This window comes from Salvelinus fontinalis, chromosome 2 (genome assembly GCF_029448725.1).
Source record: "Salvelinus fontinalis isolate EN_2023a chromosome 2, ASM2944872v1, whole genome shotgun sequence".
NCBI lineage: Eukaryota > Metazoa > Chordata > Actinopteri > Salmoniformes > Salmonidae > Salvelinus > Salvelinus fontinalis.
Genome location: NC_074666.1, coordinates 3,872,488 through 3,898,172, shown reverse-complemented (window position 1 = coordinate 3,898,172; position 25,685 = coordinate 3,872,488). Strand labels below are relative to the sequence as shown.

The following is a 25,685-nucleotide window of genomic DNA, read 5'->3' as shown; positions in this document are numbered from 1 at the left end:
AATGACAGCCTAGGAACAGTGGGTTAACTGCCTTGTTCAGCATGACAGATTTTTACCTTGTCAGTTCGGGGATTCGATCTAGAAACCTTTCGGCTACTGGCTCAAAGCTCTAACTAGTAGGCTACCTTTCCGCCCCAAATAAGAATACGTGGTATGGCTTTATTGTGTCTCTCGAGGTAAATTAGTGTGGACTGTGGGAGATTGATTAAAATGGAGAGTCTTGGATCAGTGTGATCCATTAACTTGATTCATTAATACCTGCCGTTGAACAAGATTATCCCTGTTTAATTAACTAACTCATAGTCTGCAGCAGACAAGTGGCTAGACTCCGATCTCTCCCTACATGATAACCCCTGCCGCTATCTCTCTGACATGGCGGGCAAAGATATATTCTAGCCTTATTTCTGTCCAAGCTGCGTGCGGGGTGATGGCGCGCTAGGGCGCAGATCGGTGTAGGCCTACATGGATGCGCGTTCGTTGTTGAAAGTGACAAAGGTGTGTCTCTTTTGGAGCTGCCTGAGAGGGGAGGCCATTTTGTACAGCGAGGCAGGCAGGCAGGCAGGCGTCTGTACATGTCTGTATTTCTGTGCTCACGTCAGGAACAGGAAGCGTGCCATTGTGCGTATGAGAGAGAACATTTTCTGTGTTGTGGGGGCGAGGGTTATACCAGAGGCACTGGTAACAACACCCAAACCTATTTCTTCACTTTGCCGAGCGTTCACTGTCCTTCCTACACTGTTTCCTCTGTGCAATGGATGGGTATGTTGTTTTTTTCTTTACAATATTTGCTGATTACACACACGCGCATGTAAAAAAAAATTTGCATAACACTTCGCACCATTTCATGTAGCCTATAGTGTGGAATTATAGGCACGGATAAAACATTTAGAGAATTGAACACGGTAGAATAGGGGGCGCAAACAAGCCCCTCGCAGTCAATTAAACCGTACCTTTTGGTTCTTTTAAGTGTTTAGACAGATTTAATGGTGTTATTCTATTATATTAAAGACTTCACGTCGCTGGAAAAACACTATAGCATGTAGAGGAAATCCCATTTCCCGTGTTTTTATGCGCATGTGTGTTTGCTTGTTCCATTATTTGAGTTTGATTTGAGGAAGTGATAGAAAACAACACATTTTCCTTCAATTATTGAGTCGCCTAGCTTTTTATATATGTGTTATTCATGCACGATGTTTATCGATACTGTAGCTCACAGAGGGACAGTAAAATGAACATTAGATTAAGATATGCTGCCATTTTAAGATATGTAAGGGGCGTTTCTGTCTTGTTCGCGGAAAAACAACAAAATGCTCTGATACATAAGGCATCATTTAGAGAACACGTACAACTTGTTTGAAGAGGTAACTCTTAAAGTAAAAGTATTATGTGATCTAAGCTCTAGATATATGTATTAAAGATGTTTAAACAACTGAATAGGAGCTATTCTAAATCATTGTTTACAACTCGTGTGCGTGGAAAATGAACGACGACGACGGGGGGGGCTGGTTGATAGCTTTTATCAAATCTTCCTCGTAAACATTTCCTTACAACATTTGAATAAATCTGTTTTTAGATAGGTTTATACGTCCAATTATTGGTTTATGCTACGCTGTAATTAATACATTTCTGAATGTAATAAATTAGCAATAACATAGCATATAACGCTGTTTTGAATCATAGTTTAGCCTATAAGCCAACTTGCAATTGCCGACCATAATAGTGCAATTTTGTAAGACAATTTGTAACAATTCTATGCCAACTCCAACTTGTAATTGTCTGCCACGCTGCCTGCCTACCATACCTTGCCTTCTCTTCCCGAAACAAAAGACGCGGCCAGCTTGACCGCTCAGTCCTCTCCCTTTGTGAGCTAATGTAACAAATACAATGTAGCGAAGTGGATCATCAGAGTTAAACCACTTACACGAGTTGGGGGTCCTCGGGTAGGAGGAAATGGACATGAAAGTTCTATTAAATGTAGCCAATGATTCCAATGTACAGTGAGTGAGCTGTGGTGTGTTCTGGGAGCTTCCCCAATGGGGATTGTACATCATACATCTCTCTACGGAAACTATCAGTGATAAGGCAGACTATTCTATAGGCAACCATCAGTGATAAGGCAGGCTATTCTATAGGCAACTATCAGTGATAAGGCAGACTATTCTATAGGCAACTATCAGTGATAAGGCAGACTATTCTATAGGCAACTATCAGTGATAAGGCAGACTATTCTGTAGGCAACTATCAGTGATAAGGCAGACTATTCTATAGGCAACTATCAGTGATAAGGCAGACTATTCTGTAGGCAACTATCAGTGATAAGGCAGACTATTCTATAGGCAACTATCAGTGATAAGGCAGACTATTCTATAGGCAACTATCAGTGATAAGGCAGACTATTCTATAGGCAACTATCAGTGATAAGGCAGACTATTCTATAGGCAACTATCAGTGATAAGGCAGACTATTCTATAGGCAACTATCAGTGATAAGGCAGACTATTCTATAGGCAACTCTCAGTGATAAGGCAGACTATTCTATGGGCAACTCTCAGTGATAAGGCAGGCTATTCTATAGGCAACTCTCAGTGATACGGCAGGCTATTCTATAGGCAACTATCAGTGTGTGTGTGGGGGGTAGAGTCCAGCGTGTTGGGTAGAGTCCTGTGTGTTGGTAGAGTCCAGTGTGTGGTTAGAGTCCAGTGTGTGGGTAGAGTCCAGTGTGTGGGTAGAGTCCAGTGTGTTGGTAGAGTCCAGTGTGTTGGTAGAGTCCAGTGTGTGGGGTAGAGTCCAGTGTGTTGGTAGAGTCCAGTGTGTTGGGTAGAGTCCAGTGTGTGGGGTAGAGTCCAGTGTGTTGGTAGAGTCCAGTGTGTTGGTAGAGTCCAGTGTGTTGGTAGAGTCCAGTGTGTTGGTAGAGTCCAGTGTGTTGGGTAGAGTCCAGTGTGTTGGGTAGAGTCCAGTGTGTTGGTAGAGTCCAGTGTGTTGGTAGAGTCCAGTGTGGGTAGAGTCCAGTGTGTTGCGTAAAGTCCAGTGTATCGGGTAGAGTCCAGTGTGTGGGTAGAGTCCAGTGTGTTTGGGTAAAGTCCAGTGTATCGGGTAGAGTCCAGTGTGTCGGTAGAGTCCAGTGTGTCGGGTAGAGTCCAGTGTGTTGGTAGAGCCCAGTGTGTGGGTAGAGTCCAGTGTGTCGGGTAAAGTCCAGTGTGTCGGGTAGAGTCCAGTGTGTCGGTAGAGTCCAGTGTGTCGGTAGAGTCCAGTGTGTGGGTAGAGTCCAGTGTGTTGGGTAGAGTCCAGTGTGTGGATAGAGTCCAGTGTGTTGGTAGAGTCCAGTGTGTGGGTAGAGTCCAGTGTGTTGGGTAGAGTCCAGTGTGTGGATAGAGTCCAGTGTGTTGGGTAGAGTCCAGTGTGTTGGTAGAGTCCAGTGTGTTGGTAGAGTCCAGTGTGTTGGTAGAGTCCAGTGTGTGGGTGGAGTCCAGTGTGTGGGTAGAGTCCAGTGTGTTGGGTAGAGTCCAGTGTGTTGGTAGAGTCCAGTGTGTTGGTAGAGTCCAGTGTGTTGGTAGAGTCCAGTGTGTTGGTAGAGTCCAGTGTGTTGGGTAGTGTCCAGTGTGTTGGGTAGAGTCCAGTGTGTCGGGTAGAGTCCAGTGTGTCGGGTAGAGTCCAGTGTGTCGGGTAGAGTCCAGTGTGTCGGGTAGAGTCCAGTGTGTCGGGTAGAGTCCAGTGTGTCGGGTAGAGTCCAGTGTGTCGGGTAGAGTCCAGTGTGTTGGTAGAGTCCAGTGTGTCGGTAGAGTCCAGTGTGTGGGGTAGAGTCCAGTGTGTCGGTAGAGTCCAGTGTGTCGGGTAGAGTCCAGTGTGTTGGTAGAGTCCAGTGTGTTTGGTAGTTTCCAGTGTGTTTGGTAGAGTCCAGTGTGTCGGGTAGAGTCCAGTATGTTGGGTAGAGTCCAGTGTGTTGGGTAGAGTCCAGTGTGTGGGTAGAGTCCAGTGTGTGGGTAGAGTCCAGTGTGTGGGTAGAGTCCAGTGTGTTGGGTAGAGTCCAGTGTGTTTGGTAGAGTCCAGAGTGTGGGTAGAGTCCAGTGTGTTGGTAGAGTCCAGTATGTTGGGTACCAGTATGTTGGGTAGAGTCCAGTGTGTCGGGTAGAGTCCAGTGTGTTGGGTAGAGTCCAGTGTGTTGGGTAGAGTCCAGTGTGTTGGTAGAGTCCAGTGTGTTGGTAGAGTCCAGTGTGTTGGTAGAGTCCAGTGTGTTGGGTAGAGTCCAGTGTGTTTGGTAGAGTCCAGAGTGTGGGTAGAGTCCAGTGTGTTGGTAGAGTCCAGTGTGTCGGGTAGAGTCCAGTGTGTCGGGTAGAGTCCAGTGTGTTGGGTAGAGTCCAGTGTGTTGGGTAGAGTCCAGTGTGTTGGTAGAGTCCAGTGTGTTGGTAGAGTCCAGTGTGTTGGTAGAGTCCAGTGTGTTGGTAGAGTCCAGTGTGTTGGGTAGAGTCCAGTGTGTCGGGTAGAGTCCAGTGTGTTGGGTAGAGTCCAGTGTGTTGGTAGAGTCCAGTGTGTCGGGTAGAGTCCAGTGTGTCGGGTAGAGTCCAGTGTGTCGGGTAGAGTCCAGTGTGTTGGTAGAGTCCAGTGTGTCGGTAGAGTCCAGTGTGTGGGGTAGAGTCCAGTGTGTCGGTAGAGTCCAGTGTGTCGGGTAGAGTCCAGTGTGTTGGTAGAGTCCAGTGTGTTTGGTAGTTTCCAGTGTGTTTGGTAGAGTCCAGTGTGTCGGGTAGAGTCCAGTATGTTGGGTAGAGTCCAGTGTGTTGGGTAGAGTCCAGTGTGTGGGTAGAGTACAGTGTGTGGGTAGAGTCCAGTGTGTGGGTAGAGTCCAGTGTGTTGGGTAGAGTCCAGTGTGTTTGGTAGAGTCCAGAGTGTGGGTAGAGTCCAGTGTGTTGGTAGAGTCCAGTATGTTGGGTAGAGTCCAATGTGTTGGGTAGAGTCCAGTGTGTGGGTAGAGTCCAGTGTGTTGGGTAGAGTCCAGTGTGTTGGGTAGAGTCCAGTGTGTTGGGTAGAGTCCAGTGTGTGGGTAGAGTCCAGTGTGTGGGTAGAGTCCAGTGTGTTGGGTAGAGTCCAGTGTGTTGGGTAGAGTCCAGTGTGTGGGTAGAGTCCAGTGTGTGGGTAGAGTCCAGTGTGTTGGGTAGAGTCCAGTGTGTTGGTAGAGTCCAGTGTGTTGGTAGAGTCCAGTGTGTGGGTGGAGTCCAGTGTGTCGGTAGAGTCCAGTGTGTTGGGTAGAGTCCAGTGTGTCGGGTAGAGTCCAGTGTGTCGGGTAGAGTCCAGTGTGTTGGGTAGAGTCCAGTGTGTTGGTAGAGTCCAGTGTGTTGGTAGAGTCCAGTGTGTGGGGTAGAGTCCAGTGTGTGGGGTAGAGTCCAGTGTGTGGGGTAGAGTCCAGTGTGTGGGGTAGAGTCCAGTGTGTGGGGTAGAGTCCAGTGTGTGGGGTAGAGTCCAGTGTGTTGGGTAGAGTCCAGTGTGTGGGTAGAGTCCAGTGTGTGGGTAGAGTCCAGTGTGTTGGTAGAGTCCAGTGTGTCGGGTAGAGTCCAGTGTGTGTAGATGAAGAATGACCTGCTAACAAGAATGAAGTAAATATCAATATTCAAATGTCCAACAAACCTGTAGCAATATAAGATATGTGTAACAGAGCCGTTTCGTTGCAATCAGCTATGGCTTTTGACAAACTCATTAAAAGTTTTGTCCCCTACACCCACCCCCTACGTCCTATGTTATCTCACGTCGTATTCACCCTACACAGCATGCCTACGTCACACCATCCCCTTGGACTTGCGTCATAAGACCCTGTACAGAGGAAATGGTGGACGAACCAAGATGTCACCTGACGGGCTTGTTATCTGAAATGTGCCTCACCAGCCCCCGGTGCTCTTATAGAAATAACACGTTTTGCGTGTCTAGTGAGCTGAAGACGTATGATGCGAGCGGACATCTGAAATTAGCACACCTGGACTCGTCTGACGGTATCCGTTACCGATTTAAAAAACAAATGGAAGTATGAAGATAGTTTTGTGCCCCCCCCCCCCCAAAAGAGGCGCTAAAAAATATTATTATATTTCCTGAGGTGTTTTTATATCTCCTAGACACTTCAAAACCTTGTTTATAATGATTTACTTTGGTCATTTATGAGTGTAATATGGGCTTTAATAGTAAAGTATTTTTTAAATACCTAAAGAGGTCCTATAATTCTAAATCAAATGGCTAAATAATCCATAGTATGACCTTCTTAAAATAATTAAATATTTCAATTTAGTAGCTCCTTTCCCCCAATGTCTTAGTGTAAGGGCTGTCGTTCTCCTCTTCCTCGGACGAGGAGAGGAGAGAAGGATCATCAGACCAAAATGCAGCATTCGGGAAATAAGCCATCTTTTATTTGACACGATGGCAACACGAAAACAAACACTTTCAAAATTACAAAACAAGAAAACGACGTAGACGAAAAAACCTGAACATGAACTTACTTAACTAAAACGTAAAACTCACGGACAGGAACAAACTACATCGAAACGAAACGAACAACCGAACAGTCCCGTATGGTGCAAGACATAACACAGATACGGAAGACAATCACCCACAAACAAACAGTGAGAACACCCTACCTAAATATGACTCTTAATTAGAGGAAAACGCAAAACACCTGCCTCTAATTAAGAGCCATACCAGGCAACCAAAACCAACATAGAAACAGAAAACATAGACTGCCCACCCAAAACACACGCCCTGACCATAAACACATACAAAAACAACATAAAACAGGTCAGGACCGTTACACTTAGACTCTAATGAATTAACCTACAAATTGTATGTCCTTTCTATTACACACAATAATTACACTACTACGTCCCTCATACACAATAACTCAACTACTACGTCCCTCATACACAATAACTAAACTACTTTGTCCCTCATACATGATAACTCAACTACTATGTTAGACCCTCTGTGTGGATGTCAACAAACTTGTAGCTAGCTACCTTATCTGTAGCCTTGTGCCCTGCTCAGCAGAGTAGCAGTGTGATTTTATTAAGGCCTGTGGCTATAGGGGGACAAAACAAGTTAATGGGATTTACATCCCTCGCCTGGAGCGGTAGGTAAGGCTTGCGTCCCATATTGGAATCCTATTCCCTTATGTGCTGCACTACTTGTGACCAGAACCCTTATGTGCCACCTGGGAGGGGGGGGGGGGGGGGGGGGGGTTGATGTCTCCCTTATGGCTCTAATCTGATAGTGGGGGGGTAGGAGGAATCCCAGGTTAGTAAAATGCAGAATATATATATAGAATGCTGATATTACATTAATAACCTGTAGGGTTGGTCTGGTGCTGCTGATATCACATTAATAACCTGTAGGGTTGGTCTGCTGCTGATATTACATTAATAACCTGTAGGGTTGGTCTGGTGCTGCTGATATCACATTAATAACCTGTAGGGTTGGTCTGGTGCTGCTGATATCACATTAATAACCTGTAGGGTTGGTCTGGTGCTGCTGATATTACATTAATAACCTGTAGGGTTGGTCTGGCGCTGCTGATATTACATTAATAACCTGTAGGGTTGGTCTGCTGCTGATATTACATTAATAACCTGTAGGGTTGGTCTGGTGCTGCTGATATCACATTAATAACCTGTAGGGTTGGTCTGCTGCTGATATTACATTAATAACCTGTAGGGTTGGTCTGGTGCTGCTGATATTACATTAATAACCTGTAGGGTTGGTCTGGTGCTGCTGATATCACATTAATAACCTGTAGGGTTGGTCTGGTGCTGCTGATATTACATTAATAACCTGTAGGGTTGGTCTGGCGCTGCTGATATTACATTAATAACCTGTAGGGTTGGTCTGCTGCTGATATTACATTAATAACCTGTAGGGTTGGTCTGGTGCTGCTGATATCACATTAATAACCTGTAGGGTTGGTCTGGTGCTGCTGATATTACATTAATAACCTGTAGGGTTGGTCTGGTGCTGCTGATATTACATTAATAACCTGTAGGGTTGGTCTGGTGCTGCTGATATTACATTAATAACCTGTAGGGTTGGTCTGGCGCTGCTGATATTACATTAATAACCTGTAGGGTTGGTCTGGTGCTGCTGATATTACATTAATAACCTGTAGGGTTGGTCTGGTGCTGCTGATATTACATTAATAACCTGTAGGGTTGGTCTGGTGCTGCTGATATTACATTAATAACCTGTAGGGGTGGTCTGGGGGAGGGGTGTGGTCCTGGGGAGGGGTGTGTCACTGCTCAGGCTGGAGGAAGAAGGGCGTCTTATCAGGGAGAGGAGGAGGGTTTGGCCTTGGGCGGGTGATTGTGGGGCCCTCTATACTTGTAGATGTCTAGAGGGCTGGTAAAATGGCCCCTGGGTGATGATGGCACCGTCATGTCTCTGATGGGTTCATAGATCCCTCATATATTGGGAAAATCTCTCTTGGAACCCTACAATGTAAACTCCTTAAATTAGGATTTGTTTTCTTCATGGAAGGTTCCGGAACCCGGTCCCCTCGGGTTCTCCCTCATTCATCGCTGCCTATATGAGACCTATTCTGAGGCCCCATATGGGTAGTGTCCTATACAATAAGTGTACAAAACATTAGGAACAATTGCTCTTTCCATGACATAGACTGACCAGGTGAATCCAGGTGAAAGCTATGATCCCTTATTGATGGCACTTGTTAAATCCACTTCAATCAGTGTAGATGAAGGGGAGGAGACAGGTGGTTAAAGAAGGATTTTTAAGCCCTGAGACAACTGAGACATGGATTGTGTATGTGTGCCATTCAGAGGGTGAATGGGCAAGACAACATATTTAAGTGCCTTTAAACGGGGTATGGTAGTAGGTGCCAGGCGCAGCGGTTTGAGTGTGTCAAGAACTGCAAAGCTGCTGAGTTTTTCACACTCAACAGTTTCGAATCAAATCAAATGAAATTTTATTAGTCACATGCACCGAATACTACAGGTGTAAACCTTACAGTGAAATTCTTACTTAAGAGCCCCTAACCAACAATGCAGCTTCAAAAAATACAGATAAGAATAAGAAATAAAAGTAACAATTAATTAAAGAGCAGCAGTAAAATAACAATAGCGAGACAATATACAGGGGGTACCAGTACAGAGTCAATGTGGAGACTATATACAGGGTGTTACGGTACAGAGTCAATGTGGAGGCTATATACAGGGGGTACCGGTACAGAGTCAATGTGGAGGCTATATACAGGGTGTTACGGTACAGAGTCAATGTGGAGGCTATATACAGGGGGTACCGGTACAGAGTCAATGTGGAGGCTATATACAGGGGGTACCGGTACAGAGTCAATGTGGAGACTATATACAGGGTGTTACGGTACAGAGTCAATGTGGGGGCTATATACAGGGTGTTACGGTACAGAGTCAATGTGGAGGCTATATACAGGGGGTACCAGTACAGAGTCAATGTGGAGGCTATATACAGGGGGAACTGGTACAGAGTCAATGTGGAGGCTATATACAGGGGGAACTGGTACAGAGTCAATGTGGAGGCTATATACAGGGGGAACTGGTACAGAGTCAATGTGCGGGGGCACCGGTTAGTTGTGACTATGCATAGATGGTCACAACAGAGAGTAGCAGCGGTGTAAAAGGGGGGGTGGGGGGCAATGCAAATAGTCTGGGTAGCCATTTGATTAACTGTTCAGGAGTCTTATGGCTTGGAGGTAGAAGCTGTTTAGAAGCCTTTTGGACCTAGACTTGGTGCTCCGGTACCGCTTGACGTGCGGTAGCAGAGAGAACAGTCTATGACTAGGGTGGCTGGAGTCTTTGACGATTTTTAGGGCCTTCTTCTGACACCGCCTGGTATCACACCGTTTCCCCTGTGTATCAACAATGGTCCACCACCCAACGGACATCCAACTAACTTGACACAACTGTGGGAAGCATTGGAGTCAACATGGGCCAGCATCCCTGTGGAACGCTTTCGAACACCTTGTAGAGTCCATACCCCGATGAATTGAGGCTGTTCTCGGGGCAAAATGGGGGGGGGTTATACTCAATATTAGGAAGGTGTTCCTAATGTTTTGTCCACGGTGTAAGTTTCCTTTATAAACAGAACAGTATGACCCAGCCCCCCACTGGATGCTGTGTCTGTTTGCGGCTGTAGATACAGGAAGCGGCTGTGAATGTTTCCTGGTTTTGCTTCCTGGTTTGTCTCTGTGTCTCTTCCTGGTTGGGTTAGGCAGGGAAGAGAGCTGGAGCTGGAATCCCACTGGGCGCACCATGCCATTTCAACATGGATAATTGGATAATATTTGGTAGATATGTTGATCAATGAGATTACAACATAGCGTGCCTTATGAAAGTCTACACCCCCCTTTTGTTTTGACATTAAATTAAACTTCAAATGCACTTGAAATAAAGTTTGATTTGATTTGAAATAAAGTTTGATTTGATTTGAAATAAAGTTTGATTTGATTTGAAGTACAGTTTGATTGGATTTGAGGTACAGTTTGATTGGATTTGAAGTACAGTTTGATTGGATTTCTTTCTATTCTTTAACTTCGATTTTTGTTTGAGATGAAGACGTGAATCCAACATGTCAATTATTAATTTGTAGATAAGATGGAATTAAAGCCAGACTAAGTCAGAGGCTCAGATGGAACTATCTAATCAGAAGATACATCTCCTTTAAATGTTGATATCTGGTTGTGTTGACAACCGAACACAATTCAATATCACTAAATATCATGACATTTTATAAATCAACCAGAGCTTGAAACCCTAGGCCTACAGTATATAGGGACTAGATTGCCATTTGGGACACACTGTGAGTCATCCTTACTGTTGGGGGAATACATCTGGGCTTTGTTACTGTTGGGGGAATACAGTTGAAGTCGGAAGTTTACATACACCTTAGCCAAATACATTTAAACTCAGTTTTTCACAATTCCTGACATTTAATCCTAGTAAAAAGTTCCTGTCTTAGGTCAGTTAGGATCACCACTTTATTTTAAGAATGTGAAATGTCAGAAGAATAGTAGAGAAGTTTACATACACTCAATTAGTATTTGGAAGCATTGCCTTTAAATTGTTTAACTTGGGTCAAACGTTTTGGGTAGCCTTCCACAAGCTTCCCACAATAAGTTGGGGGAATTTTGGCCCATTCCTCCTGACAGAGCTGGTGTAACTGAGTCAGGTTTGTAGGCCTCCTTGCTCACACACGCTTTTTCAGTTTTGCCCCCAAATGTTCTATAGGATTAAGGTCAGGGCTTTGTGATGGGCACTCCAATACTTTGACTTTGTTGTCCTTAAGCCATTTTGACACAACTTTGTAAGTATGCTTGGGGTCATTGTTAATTTGGAAGACCCATTTGTGACCAAGCTTTAACTTCCTGACTAATGTCTTGAGATGTTGCTTCAATATATCCACAACATTTTCCTACCTCATGATGCCATCTATTTTGTGAAGTGTACCAGTCCCTCCTGCAGCAAAGCACCCCCACAACCTGATGCTGCCACCCCCGTGCTTCACGGTTGGGATGGTGTTCTTCGGCTTGCAAGCATCCCCCTTTTCCCCTCAAAAACAACGATGGTCATTATGGCCAAACAGTTCTATTTTTGTTTCATCAGACCAGAGGACATTTCTCCAAAAAGTACGATCTTTGTCCCCATGTGCAGTTGTAAACCGCAGTCTGGCTTTTTTATGGCGGTTTTGGAGCAGTGGTTTCTTCCTTGCTGAGCAGCATTCCAGGTTATGTTGATATAGGACTCGTTTTACTGTGGATATAGATACTTTCTTACCTGTTTCCTCCAGCATCTTCACAAGGTCCTTTGCTGTTGTTCTGGGATTGATTTGCACTTTTCGCACCATAGTACGTTAATCTCTAGGAGACAGAACACGTCTCCTTCCTGAGCGGTATGACGGATGCGTGGTCCCATGGTGTTTATACTTAGATGAACGTAGTATCTTCAGGCGTTTGGAAATTGCTCCCGAGGATGAACCAGACTTGTGGAGGTATACACTTTTTTTCTCTGAGATCTTGGCTGATTTCTTTTGATTTTCCCATGATGTCAAGCAAAGAGGCACTGAGTTTGAAGGTAGGCCTTGAAATACATCCACAGGTACACCTCCAATTGACTCAAATTATGTCAACTAGCCTATCAGAAGCTTCCAAAGCCATGAAATCATTTTCTGAAATTTTCCAAGCTGTTTAAAGGCACAGTAAATTTAGTGTACAGTATGTAAACTTCTGACCCACTGGAATTATGATACAGTGAATTATAAGTGAAATAATCTGTCTGTAAACAATTGTTGGAAAAATGACTTGTGTCCTGCACAAAGTAGATGTCCTAACCGACTTGCCAAAACTATAGTTTGTTAACAAGAAATCTGTGGAGTGGTTGAAAAACGAGTTTTAATGACTCCAACCTAAGTGTATGTAAACTTCCGACTTCAACTGTACCTCTTGGCGTTGACACTAATACTAAATGGTTAACCGATATTACTCAACAGAATATGAACAGGACAAGGAATTGATATTTTTGCCACATTTAAAAGAAAACGGAGAAATTACGCTTTTCCAATATGACATGTCTAAAGTGGGAGTATGGTCCTGATAAATATGATTGTGTTGTCTCTCTTCATAACCAGAAAGAGGAAGGGACACTTTTCTCTAACTGTTAGTAGTCATCATTTCCCTATTTTGTTGTCAGTTTTTTTTTTAAGCATAGCTTTAGCATTTTCAATCAAACACCTCTTGTCTTTGTTACTGTTGGGGAGTGCCGCTTGTCTTTGTTACTGTTGGGGATGTCTTCGGCCTGAGACAGAACATCGCAGTGCTACTTACTCTCTGAGAATCTGTGTTAGGATAGATTTTCCCTATAAAATAATGTTTACTGCGTGACAGAATAATTTAGCTTAGGTATTTAGCTAATGTGCTCCTCCTGACATGTTGCTATGTGTGCAAGGTATTAATTACTGAGTATTTGTTTTTATTATGGATCCCCATTAGGTTGCCTTGGCAGCAGCTACTCTTCCTGGGGTTTATTATGGATCCCCATTAGTTCCTGCCAAGGCAGCAGCTACTCTTCCTGGGGTTTATTATGGATCCCCATTAGTTCCTGCCAAGGCAGCAGCTACTCTTCCTGGGGTTTATTATGGATCCCCATTAGTTCCTGCCAAGGCAGCAGCTACTCTTCCTGGGGTTTATTATGGATCCCCATTAGTTCCTGCCAAGGCAGCAGCTACTCTTCCTGGGGTTTATTATGGATCCCCATTAGTTCCTGCCAAGGCAGCAGCTACTCTTCCTGGGGTTTATTATGGATCCCCATTAGGTTGCCTTGGCAGCAGCTACTCTTCCTGGGGTTTATTATGGATCCCCATTAGTTCCTGCCAAGGCAGCAGCTACTCTTCCTGGGGTTTATTATGGATCCCCATTAGTTCCTACCAAGGCAGCAGCTACTCTTCCTGGAGTCCAAACACATTAAGGTTTTACACAAGTCTGTGTCCCAAATGGCACCCTATTCCCGTAGGGATCTGGTCTAAAGTAGTGTATATATATAGGGAATAGGGTTCCATAGGGCTCTGGTCTAAAGTAGTGCACTATATAGGGAATAGGGTTCCATAGGGATCTGGTCTAAAGTAGTGTATATATATAGGGAATAGGGTTCCATAGGGCTCTGGTCTAAAGTAGTGTATATATATATAGGGAATATATAGGGAATAGGGTGCCATTTGGAACTGACTGACAGGGTGATGTTTGTCACTAGAACATTAAACAGCTTGCTACAGTTGCTAGTCTCTCTGTCATTTTTCTTCTCCCCAAATGTTCTTTCTACGTTTCCTTTTATGCGTTTGTTTGTTGTTTAATTTGGTGAACAATGGCGCGATCACATGACCATGAAATCCTGTTGTTTCTCTCTCTTCTTGTCACAGCGGACAAGTTCTCAAGCTTTCTTTCCACGCTTTGAGTCGACCCGAACATGAACACACACACACACACACACACACACACACACACACACACACACACACACACACACACACACACACACACACACACACACACTGATTTTTATTATTTATAAGGCCTAATTATTTGTATTTTCTGGAACAATCACATTATTATCGACACACCTACATGGAATACTTGTGTATTCAGAAAGTCCACATTGTGTTTCTATATGATGGTAGCCATGGCTGTGTCCTCTCCGTCCTTTATTTTGACTGCTGAGCATTGTTAGTTCTCTGTTGGTATTCTGTTCTGTGCTGACTGGCAGTGTCTAGGCTAGCAGGCTCTAAAAGAGGTGGGTAAGAAGGAGGGCTGGGGTGGCTGCTGACTCTATATGACTTCTCTCCTCCCCCTCTCCTTTCTCCCCTTTTCTCCCTCTCTTCTCTTCTCTCCCCTTTTCTCCCTCTACTCTCTTCTCTCCCCTTTTCTCCCTCTCTTCTCTTCTCTCCCCTTTTCTCCCTCTCCTCTCTTCTCTCCCCTTTTCTCCCTCTCTTCTCTTCTCTCCCCTTTTCTCCCACTCCTCTCCTTTCTCCCCTTTTCTCCCTCTCTTCTCTACCCTTTTCTCCCTTTCCTCTCTTCCCTCCCCTTTTCTCCCTCTCTTCTCTTCTCTTCCCTTTTCTCCCTCTCTTCTCTTCTCTCCCCTTTTCTCCCTCTCCTCTTCTCTCCCCTTTTCTCCCTCTCTTCGCTTCTCTCCCCTTTTCTCCCATCTCTCCTCCTCTCCCCTTTTCTCCCTCTCTTCTCTTCTCTCCCCTTTTCTCCCTCTCCTCTCTTCTCTCCCCTTTTCTCCCTCTCTTCGCTTCTCTCCACTTTTCTCCCATCTCTTCTCCTCTCCCATTTTCTCCCTCTCCTCGCTTCTCCCCTTTTCTCCCTCTCTTCTCTCTTGTTTTCTCCCCCCTCTCCTCTCTTTTCCCTATCTCCTCTCTCCCCTTCTCATCTACCCCCCCCCCCCCCCCCCCCCCCCCCCCCCTCCTCTCTCCACTCTCCACAGTCCAGGGCTCAGGTCAGATGAATGTCAGCTATGTGGCAGGCATCGCAGCACTGTGTGAGAGAGAGAGGGGGGGGGGTGTTCTGGTATCCACCCCCTCCTCTGTCTCTCTCTTGTCCCAGGTGTGCTGTCTGCACCTGTCCTCCCTCTCTCTTGTCCCAGGTGAAGGAAGAGAGGAGAAAGGGCCTCTCTGTCATGGCAGACAGATTCAGTTGTTGAACATTTTAATATGTCCATAGCCCCTGGATGCGCCCCAAATCTGACCCTATCTGACATGTCCCCTCTGACCATCAATTGGCTCTGGTCAAAAGTAGTGCACTATAAATAGGGAATAGGGTTCTATAGGGCTCTGGTCTAAAGTAGTGCACTATATAGGGAATAGGGTTCTATAGGGCTCTGGTCTAAAGTAGTGCACTATTAGGGAATAGGGTTCTATAGGGCTCTGGTCTAAAGTAGTGCACTATATAGGGAATAGGGTTCCATAGGGCTCTGGTCAAAAGTAGTGCACAATATAGGGAATAAGGTTCTATAGGGCTCTGGTCTAAAGTAGTGCACTATATAGGGAATAGGGTTCCATAGGGCTCTGGTCAAAAGTAGTGCACAATATAGGGAATAAGGTTCTATAGGGCTCTGGTCTAAAGTAGTGCACAATATAGGGAATAAGGTTCTATAGGGCTCTGGTCTAAAGTAGTGCACAATATAGGGAATAGGGTTCCATAGGGCTCTGGTCTAAAGTAGTGCACAATATAGGGAATAGGGTTCCATAGGGCTCTGGTCTAAAGTAGTGCACAATATAGGGAATAGGTTTCTATAGGGCTCTGGTCTAAAGTAGTGCACAATATAGGGAATAGGGTTCTATAGGGCTCTGGTCTAAAGTAGTGCACAATATAGGGAATAGGGTTCTATAGGGCTCTGGTCTAAAGTAGTGCACAATATAGGTAATAGGGTTCCATAGGGCTCTGGTCTAAAGTAGTACACTACATAGGGAATAGGGTTCCATAGGGCTCTGGTCTAAAGTAGTGCACAATATAGGTAATAGGGTTCCATAGGGCTCTGGTCTAAAGTAGTACACTACATAGGGAATAGGGTTCCATAGGGCTCTGGTCTAAAGTAGTGCACTACATAGGGAATAGGGTTCCATAGGGCTCTGGTCTAAAGTAGTACACTACATAGGGAATAGGGTTCCATAGGGCTCTGGTCTAAAGTAGTGCACTATATAGGGAATAGGGTTCCATAGGGCTCTGGTCTAAAGTAGTACACTACATAGGGAATAGGGTTCCATAGGGCTCTGGTCTAAAGTAGTGCACTACATAGGGAATAGGGTTCCATAGGGCTCTGGTCTAAAGTAGTACACTACATAGGGAATAGGGTTCCATAGGGCTCTGGTCTAAAGTAGTGCACTACATAGGGAATAGGGTTCCATAGGGCTCTGGTCTAAAGTAGTACACTACATAGGGAATAGGGTTCCATAGGGCTCTGGTCTAAAGTAGTGCACTACATAGGGAATAGGGTTCCATAGGGCTCTGGTCTAAAGTAGTGCACTACATAGGGAATAGGGTTCCATAGGGCTCTGGTCTAAAGTAGTGCACTACATAGGGAATAGGGTTCCATAGGGCTCTGGTCTAAAGTAGTGCACTACATAGGGAATAGGGTTCCATAGGGCTCTGGTCTAAAGTAGTGCACTACATAGGGAATAGGGTTCCATAGGGCTCTGGTCTAAAGTAGTGCACTACATAGGGAATAGGGTTCCATTTGGGAAACACACTTGTTGTTTGGATTTGCAACTGGAGCATGTTATTATTTTTATTTATTTTATTTTTTTAATTATTTTTATCCCATTTTCTCCCCAATTTTCGTGGTATCCAATCGCTAGTAATTACTATCTTGTCTCATCGCTACAACTCCCGTACGGGCTCGGGAGAGACGAAGGTCGAAAGCCATGCGTCCTCCGAAGCACAACCCAACCAGCCGTACTACTTCTTTAACACAGCGCGCCTCCAACCCGGAAGCCAGCCGCACCAATGTGTCGGAGGAAACACCGTGCACCCGGCCCCCTTGGCTAGCGCGCACTGCGCCCAGCCCGCCACATGAGTCGCTGGAGCGTGATGAGACAAGGATATCCCTACCGGCCAAACCCTCCCTACCCCGGACGACGCTATGCCGATTGTGCGTCGTTCATTGGGCCTGCTCGTGGTTCAGAAGCATTACTGCTTTCATTAGGTGATTCCTTTCAAATACACATGTTGCAGGTGTGCTCGCAAACCTTAGGTCCTGCTGTACATGGTGTTGTTATGCAGTAAGCCTTGGTAGTCGGTACATGGTGTTGTTATGCAGTAGGCCTTGGTAGTCGGTACATGGTGTTGTTAGGCAGTAGGCCTTGGTACATGGTGTTTTTAGGCAGTAGGCCTTGGTAGTTGGTACATGGTGTTGTTAGGCAGTAGGCCTTGGTAGTTGGTACATGGTGTTGTTATGCAGTAGGCCTTGGTAGTCGGTACATGGTGTTGTTAGGCAGTAGGCCTTGGTAGTCGGTACATGGTGTTGTTAGGCAGTAGGCCTTGCTAGTCGGTACATGGTGTTGTTAGGCAGTAGGCCTTGGTAGTCGGTACATGGTGTTGTTAGGCAGTAGGCCTTGGTAGTCGGTACATGGTGTTGTTAGGCAGTAGGCCTTGGTAGTCGGTACATGGTGTTGTTATGCAGTAGGCCTTGGTAGTCGGTACATGGTGTTGTTAGGCAGTAGGCCTTGGTACTCGGTACATTGTGTTGTTATGCAGTAGGCCTTGGTAGTTGGTACATGGTGTTGTTAGGCAGTAGGCCTTGGTAGTCGGTACATGGTGTTGTTATGCAGTAGGCCTTGGTAGTCGGTACATGGTGTTGTTATGCAGTAGGCCTTGGTACATGGTGTTGTTATGCAGTAGGCCTTGGTACATGGTGTTGTTATGCAGTAGGCCTTGGTACATGGTGTTGTTATGCAGTAGGCCTTGGTACATGGTGTTGTTAGGCAGTAGGCCTTGGTACATGGTGTTGTTATGCAGTAGGCCTTGGTACATGGTGTTGTTAGGCAGTAGGCCTTGGTACATGGTGTTGTTATGCAGTAGGCCTTGGTACATGGTGTTGTTAGGCAGTAGGCCTTGGTACATGGTGTTGTTATGCAGTAGGCCTTGGTACATGGTGTTGTTATGCAGTAGGCCTTGGTACATGGTGTTGTTATGCAGTAGGCCTTGGTACATGGTGTTGTTAGGCAGTAGGCCTTTGTACATGGTGTTGTTATGCAGTAGGCCTTTGTACATGGTGTTGTTATGCAGTAGGCCTTGGTACTCGGTACATTGTGTTGTTATGCAGTAGCCCTTGGTAGTTGGTACATGGTGTTGTTAGGCAGTAGACCTTGGTAGTCGGTACATGGTGTTGTTAGGCAGTAGGCCTTGGTACATGGTGTTGGTACATGGTGTTGTTATGCAGTAGGCCTTGGTACATGGTGTTGTTAGGCAGTAGGCCTTGGTACATGGTGTTGTTATGCAGTAGGCCTTGGTACATGGTGTTGTTAGGCAGTAGGCCTTGGTAGTCGGTACATGGTGTTGTTAGAAGTATCTTCATTAGTTGACGTCAGTATCTAATTGTTGATAACTCCCCTGAAGGACTGTTGAGGTCCAGGGCTCATCATGTTCTGTCAACAGAGACTAGAGACGTCCCTATCTCCCACCTTCTCAGATACCTAGTACTCCGTCTCAAATGGCACCCTATTCCCTACAGGCCCTGGTCTAAAGTAGTGCACTGTACAGGGACTAAGGGGGGCATTTGGGATGCAGGCTGTACTACCCCCCCTGAGCCTTCAGCTTTACCTCGGTTACGATACGACAGACAGCAGACGCTTGTTGGATCTGTTTGTGCTTTATGGGTTAGGGTTAATAGCTATTTCAAGCTAGCTGATGTGGCTCCGTGTTAAAGCTAGCTGATATGGCTTCGTGTTAAAGCTAGCTGATGTGGCTCCGTGTTAAAGCTAGCTGATGTGGCTCCGTGTTAAAGCTAGCTGATGTGGCTCCGTGTTAAAGATAGCTGATGTGGCTCCGTGTTAAAGCTAGCTGATGTGGCTCCGTGTTAAAGATAGCTGATGTGGCTCCATGTTAAAGCTAGCTGATGTGGCTCCGTGTTAAAGCTAGCCGATGTGGCTCCGTGTTAAAGCTAGCTGATGTGGCTCCGTGTTAAAGCTAGCTGATGTGGCTCCGTGTTAAAGCTAGCCGATGTAGCTCCGTGTTAAAGCTAGCTGATGTGGCTCCGTGTTAAAGCTAGCCGATGTAGCTCCGTGTTAAAGCTAGCCGATGTAGCTCCGTGTTAAAGCTAGCTGATGTGGCTCCGTGTTAAAGCTAGCTGATGTGGCTCCGTGTTAAAGCTAGCCGATGTAGCTCCGTGTTAAAGCTAGCCGATGTGGCTCCGTGTTAAAGCTAGCCGATGTGGCTCCGTGTTAAAGCTAGCCGATGTGGCTCCGTGTTAAAGCTAGCTGATGTGGCTCCGTGTTAAAGCTAGCCGATGTGGCTCCGTGTTAAAGCTAGCCGATGTGGCTCCGTGTTAAAGCTAGCCGATGTGGCTCCGTGTTAAAGCTAGCCGATGTGGCTCCGTGTTAAAGCTAGCCGATGTGGCTCCGTGTTAAAGCTAGCTGATGTGGCTCCGTGTTAAAGCTAGCTGATGTGGCTCCGTGTTAAAGCTAGCTGATGTGGCTCCGTGTTAAAGCTAGTTGATGTACTGTAGTATACAGTAGCCCTATGCTAACTACACTTATAACACCGCTAAGCCTCATAGTAACATTACCAGCCTCTTTCTCTGTCTGATATCTCTGTAGAGGAGTCATCTTCCTCTTCTCTGTCCTCATACTACAAGGTTGGGGATGAACAGTTACCTTATTTTCATGGCATAATATAGTGGTTGGAGTGTTGGGCCAGTAACCGAAAGGTTGCTGGATCGAATCCCTGAGCTGACAAGGTAAAAATCTGTCGTTCTGCCCCTGAAGAAGGCAGTTAACCCACTGTTCCCCGGTAGGCCGTCATTGTAAATAAGAATTTGTTCTTAACTGACTTGCCTAGTTAAATAAAGGTTAAATAAATAAAATAAAACCCCTCACACAGGAAATAAATACAGTACCAGTCAAAAGTTATTTCTACTATTGTCACGTTCCTGACCTGTTTTCTCTTGTTTTGTATGTGTTTATTGGTCAGGGCGTGAGTTTTGGGTGGGCAGTCTATGTTTTCTATTTCTATGTTGGGTTTTCGTGTTCGGCCTGGTATGATTCTCAATCAGAGACAGGTGTGTATCGTTTGTCTCTGATTGAGAGTCATACTAAGGCAGCCAGGGTTTCACTGGTGTTTTGTGGGTGTTTGTTTCCTGTGTTAGCGTTTGGGCCACACAGGACTGTTGCAGGTTAGTCACGTTTGTTGTTTTGTTAATTTGTAGTGTTTGTTGGTTTGCCATTAAAACATGAATACCTCCTACTCCGCATCTTGGTTCGATCCATGCTCCTCCTCGTCTGAGGAGGAGAACGACTACGACAACCTTTATAGAAACACCCACCACAAGAGGACCAAGCGGAGTGGAGAAGGGCAGCAGAGACAGACAGAGGAATGGACATGGAAAGACGTCTTGAACGGCAAGGGTTGCTACACATGGGAGGAGATCCTGGCTGGAAAGGATCGCCTCCCATGGGAACAGCTGGAGGCAGCGAGGAGAGCAGAGGCAACCGGAGAGAGGAACCGAAGGTATGAGGGTACGCGGCTAGCACGGAAGCCCGAGAGGCTCACCCAAAAATTTCTTGGGGGGGGCTAAAGGGGAGTGTGGCGAAGCCGGGTTGGTTACCTGAGCCAACTCCCCGGGCTTACCGTGGAGTGAGAGGGCGTCGTACTGGTCAGACACCGTGTTATGCGGTGAAGCGCACGGTGTCCCCAGTACGCGGGCTTAGCCCAGTGCGGGCTATTCCACCTTGCCGCACTGGGAGGGCTAGGTTGGGCATCGAGCCGGATGTCATGAAGCCGGCCCACCGTATCTGGCCTCCAGTACGTCTCCTCGGGCCGGCGTGCATGGCACCAGCCTTACAGGTGGTGTCCCTGGTTCGCCTGCATAGCCCAGTGCGGGTTATTCCACCTCGCCGCACTGGCAGGGCTACGGGGACCATTCAACCTGGTAAGGTTGGGGAGGCTTGGTGCTCAAGAGCGCGTGTCCTCCTTCACGGTCCGGTATATACGGCGCCACCTTCCCACCCCAGCTCAGTACCACCAGTGCCTACTCCACGCACCAGGCTTCCAGTGCGTTTCCAGAGCCCTGTTCCTCCTCCACGCACTCTCCCTGTGGTGCATGTCTCCAGCCCAGTGCCTCCAGTTCCGGCACCACGCACCAGGCCTACTGTGCGCCTCAGCAGGTCAGAGTCGGCCGTCTGCCCAACGCCGCCTGCGCTGCTTGCCTGCTCAGCGCTGCCCGAACTGTCTGCCTGCCCAGCGTGGTCTGAACTGCCTGCCTGCCCAGCGTGGTCTGAACTGTCTCCCTGCCCAGCGCTGCCCGTCTGTCCCGAGCCTTCAGAGCCGTCCAGCCAGGACCTGCCAGAGCCGTCCAGCCAGGACCTGCCAGAGCCGTCCAGCCAGGACCTGCCAGAGCCGTCCAGCCAGGACCTGCCAAAGCCGTCCAGCCAGGATCAGCCAGAGCCGTCCAGCCAGGACCTGCCAGAGCCGTCCAGCCAGGACCTGCCAGAGCCGTCCAGCCAGGACCTGCCAGAGCCGTCCAGCCAGGACCTGCCAGAGCCGTCCAGCCAGGACCTGCCAGAGTCCCTCAGCCAGGACCTGCCAGAGTCCCTCAGCCAGGACCTGCCAGAGTCCCTCAGCCAGGACCTGCCAGAGTCCCTCAGCCAGGACCTGCCAGAGTCCCTCAGCCAGGACCTGCCAGAGTCCCTCAGCCAGGACCTGCCAGAGTCCCTCAGCCAGGACCTGCTGCCCCTTATCCCGGAGCTGCTGCCCCTAATCCCGGAGCTGCTGCCCCTTATTCCGGAGCTGCTGCCCCTTATCCCGGTGCTGCCCCTTATCCCGATGCTGCCCCTTCATTTAGGTGGGTTTAGTTGGAGGGTGGTCATTGGGAGGGGGATACGGAAGCGGGGAGTGACTATGGTGGGGTGGGGACCTCGCCCAGAGCCTGAGCCACCACCGTGGTCAGATGCCCACCCAGACCCTCCCCTAGACTTTGTGCTGGTGTGCCCGGAGTTCGCACCTTAAGGGGGGGGTTATGTCACGTTCCTGACCTGTTTTCTCTTGTTTTGTATGTGTTTATTGGTCAGGGCGTGAGTTTTGGGTGGGCAGTCTATGTTTTCTATTTCTATGTTGGGTTTTTGTGTTCGGCCTGGTATGATTCTCAATCAGAGACAGGTGTGTATCGTTTGTCTCTGATTGAGAGTCATACTAAGGCAGCCAGGGTTTCACTGGTGTTTTGTGGGTGTTTGTTTCCTGTGTCAGCGTTTGGGCCACACAGGACTGTTGCAGGTTAGTCACGTTTGTTGTTTTGTTAATTTGTAGTGTTTGTTGGTTTGCCATTAAAATCATGAATACCTCCTACTCCGCATCTTGGTCCGATCCATGCTCCTCCTCGTCTGAGGAGGAGAACGACTACGACAACCTTTACAACTATTTTCTACATTGTAGAATAATAGTGAAGACATCAAAACTATGAAATAACACATATGGAATCATGTAGTAACCAAAAAAGTGTCAATTAACAGGTGTGCCTTGTTAAAAGTGAATTTGTGGAATTTCTTTCCTTCTTCATGCGTTTGAGACAATCAGTTGTGTTGTGATAAAGTAGGGGTGGTATACAGAAGATAGCCCTATTTGGTAAAATACCAAGTCCATATTATGGCAAGAACAGCTCAAATAAGCAAAGAGAAATGACAATCCATCATTACTTTAAGACATGAAGGTCAGTCAATCCTGAAAATTCGGAGAACTTTAAAAGTTTCTTCAGGTGCAGTCGCAAAAACCATCAAGCACTATGATGAAACTGGCTCTCATGAGGATCGCCACAGGAAAGGAAGACCCAGAGTTACCTCTGCTGCAGAGAATAAGTTCATTAGAGTTACCAACCTTGCAGTCCAAATAAATGCTTCAACTGTTCAGAGGAGACGGCGTGAATCAGGCCTTCATGGTCGAATTTCTGCAAAGAAACCACTACTAAAGGACACCAATGAGAAGAAGATGCTTGCTTGGGCCAAGAAACACAATCAATGGACATTAGACTGGTGGAAATATGTCTTTTGGTCTGATGAGTCCCAAGATTTTTGGTTCCAACCGCCGTGTCTTTGTGAGGCGTAGAGTAGGTTAACGGATGATCTCCGCATGTGTGGTTCCAATCGTGAATCATGGAGGAGGAGGTGTGGAGGTGTGGAGGTGCTTTTCTGGGGACACTGTCTGTGATTTATTTAGAAATCAAGGCACACTTAACCAGCATGGCTACCACAGCATTCTGCAGCGATACGCCATCCCATCTGGTTTGCGCTTGGTGGGACTATCATTGTTTTTGAACAGGACAATGACCCAAAACACACCTCCAGGCTGTGTAAGGGCTAATTGACCAATAAGGAGAGTGATGGAGTGCTGCATCAGATGACCTGGCCTCCACAATCACCCGACCTCAAACCAATTGAGATGGTTTGGGATGAGTTGGACCGCAGAGGGAAGGAAAAGCAGCCAACAAGTGCTCAGCATATGTGGGAACTCCTTCAAGACTGTTGGAAAAGCATTCCAGGTGAAGCTGGTTGAGAGAATGCCATTAGTAGAAAATAGTAAAACCCTTGAATGAGTAGGTGTGTCCAAACTTTTGACTGTATACAGTCAATAGCACAACCACTTGTCTTGCATGGTGGGTAAACTGTACTGAGCAGACCTGACTGGGCTGCCGCTCGTCTTTCCAGCTTGGTGTGTGTGTGTGTGTGTGTGTGTGTGTGTGTGTGTGTGTGTGTGTGTGTGTGTGTGTGTGTGTGTGTGTGTGTGTGTGTGTGTGTGTGTGTGTTTCAGCAGAACTTGTTAATTGCATGGTGCTGCTGCCTTTGTTTGGCCAGTGGTGTCAGGTTACTGATGAAGGCCAGCTAACAGCATCAATAATAGATATCACAGACAATGGAGCTGACCTGCCTGCCCAGCTTCCTAGCCTACCAGCCTCTCCCTGCCTCCGGTCAACACTAGTGCACTATGTAGGGTATAGGGTGCCATTAGGGCCTTAGACCCTCCTTCTTTCCCCTCCCCTCCCTCCCTCCCCTCCCCTCCCTGCCCCTCTGTTCCCCCACCATGCCGCTGTTTTCCCCTCCCTCCCTCCCTCCCTCCCTCCCTCCCTCCCTCCCTCCCTCCCTCCCTCCCTCCTTCCCCTCCCCTCCCTCCATCCCTCCCTCCCTCCTTCCCCTCCCTCTCATCCCTCCCCTCCCTCCCTCCCTCTTTCCCCTCCCCCCCTCCCTCCCTCTTTCCCCTCCCTCCCTCCCTCCCTCTTTCCCCTCCCCGCCTCCCTCCCTCCTTCCCCTCCCTCCCTCCTTCCCCTCCCTCTCATCCCTCCCCTCCCTCCCTCCCTCTTTCCCCTCCCCGCCTCCCTCCCTCCCTCTTTCCCCTCCCCACCTCCCTCCCTCCCTCCCTCTTTCCCCTCCCCGCCTCCCTCCCTCCCTCCTTCCCCTCCCTCCCTCCTTCCCCTCCCTCTCATCCCTCCCCTCCCTCCCTCCCTCTTTCCCCTCCCCGCCTCCCTCCCTCTTTCCCCTCCCCACCTCCCTCCCTCCCTCCCTCTTTCCCCTCCCCGCCTCCCTCCCTCCCTCCTTCCCCTCCCTCCCTCCTTCCCCTCCCTCTCATCCCTCCCCTCCCTCCCTCCCTCTTTCCCCTCCCCGCCTCCCTCCCTCTTTCCCCTCCCCACCTCCCTCCCTCCCTCCCTCTTTCCCCTCCCCGCCTCCCTCCCTCCCTCCCTCCTTCCCCTCCCTCCCTCCCTCCTTCCCCTCCCTCTTTCCCCTCCCCGCCTCCCTCCCTCTTTCCCCTCCCCACCTCCCTCCCTCCCTCTTTCTCCTCTTTCCCATCCCTCCCTCTTTCCCCTCCCTCCCATCCCTCCCTCCCAGCACACATAAATGGAGAGACTGTTGCATTTGAATTCCGACACACTTAGAAATGACAGAAAATACAGTCTCAAAAGTTTTTCATAAGTACACAATACCAGAACATGTTTAAAATGGAGCCGATAAGGCAACTTTGTATTCAAATGTTTCTTGTACTGGTTGACCTGAAAAATAAAAAGGTGTAGCACTTTCATATGTGAGGCTCATAAGAGGACTGTAAAAAGCAGGTAAATTAAAAGTAATGAGAGAGAAAAAAAACACTGATTTTGGCCTTGGACCAATGGGATACTTCGGGATTTTATTTTGGCAATGAAGACTTTTATCTACTTCCCCAGAGTCAGATTAACTGTGCGGATTCCATTTTTATGTGTCTGCTAGCAGTTGGAAGGAAGTTGCTAATTAGCGTTAATGTATTTAATGGAAGATACCCATAGACTTCCAGTCATTGCGCTAATGCTAATTAGCTACCTTTAACTCCCTTTAACTTCCTTCATGTTGGACACAGAGAGATACAAATGGTGTCCATGAGGTCATCTGACTCAAAATCCCAAAGTATCTCTTTACGAGTCAGTCAGTCAGTCAATCTGTCAATCTGTCAGTCAGTCAGTGAAT

General features: G+C 47.3%; 1 protein-coding gene across 4 annotated transcripts in view; it reads left to right on the top strand.

Moving 5' to 3' along the window:
* Positions 1–325: 325 nt before the first annotated feature.
* LOC129810550 (polypyrimidine tract-binding protein 3-like) overlaps positions 326–25,685 on the top strand; it is a 111,001-nt gene continuing 85,641 nt past the window's right edge. Inside the window, exon 1 of one of the 4 annotated variants that reach the window (XM_055861159.1) lies at positions 326–759. In XM_055861159.1, coding sequence (XP_055717134.1) covers positions 463–759 — 297 coding nt within the window. In that variant the 5' untranslated portion in view covers positions 326–462. The remainder of the gene's footprint in view (positions 760–25,685) is intronic. The other 3 variants (XM_055861179.1, XM_055861168.1, XM_055861187.1) reach the window with 3 other exon arrangements.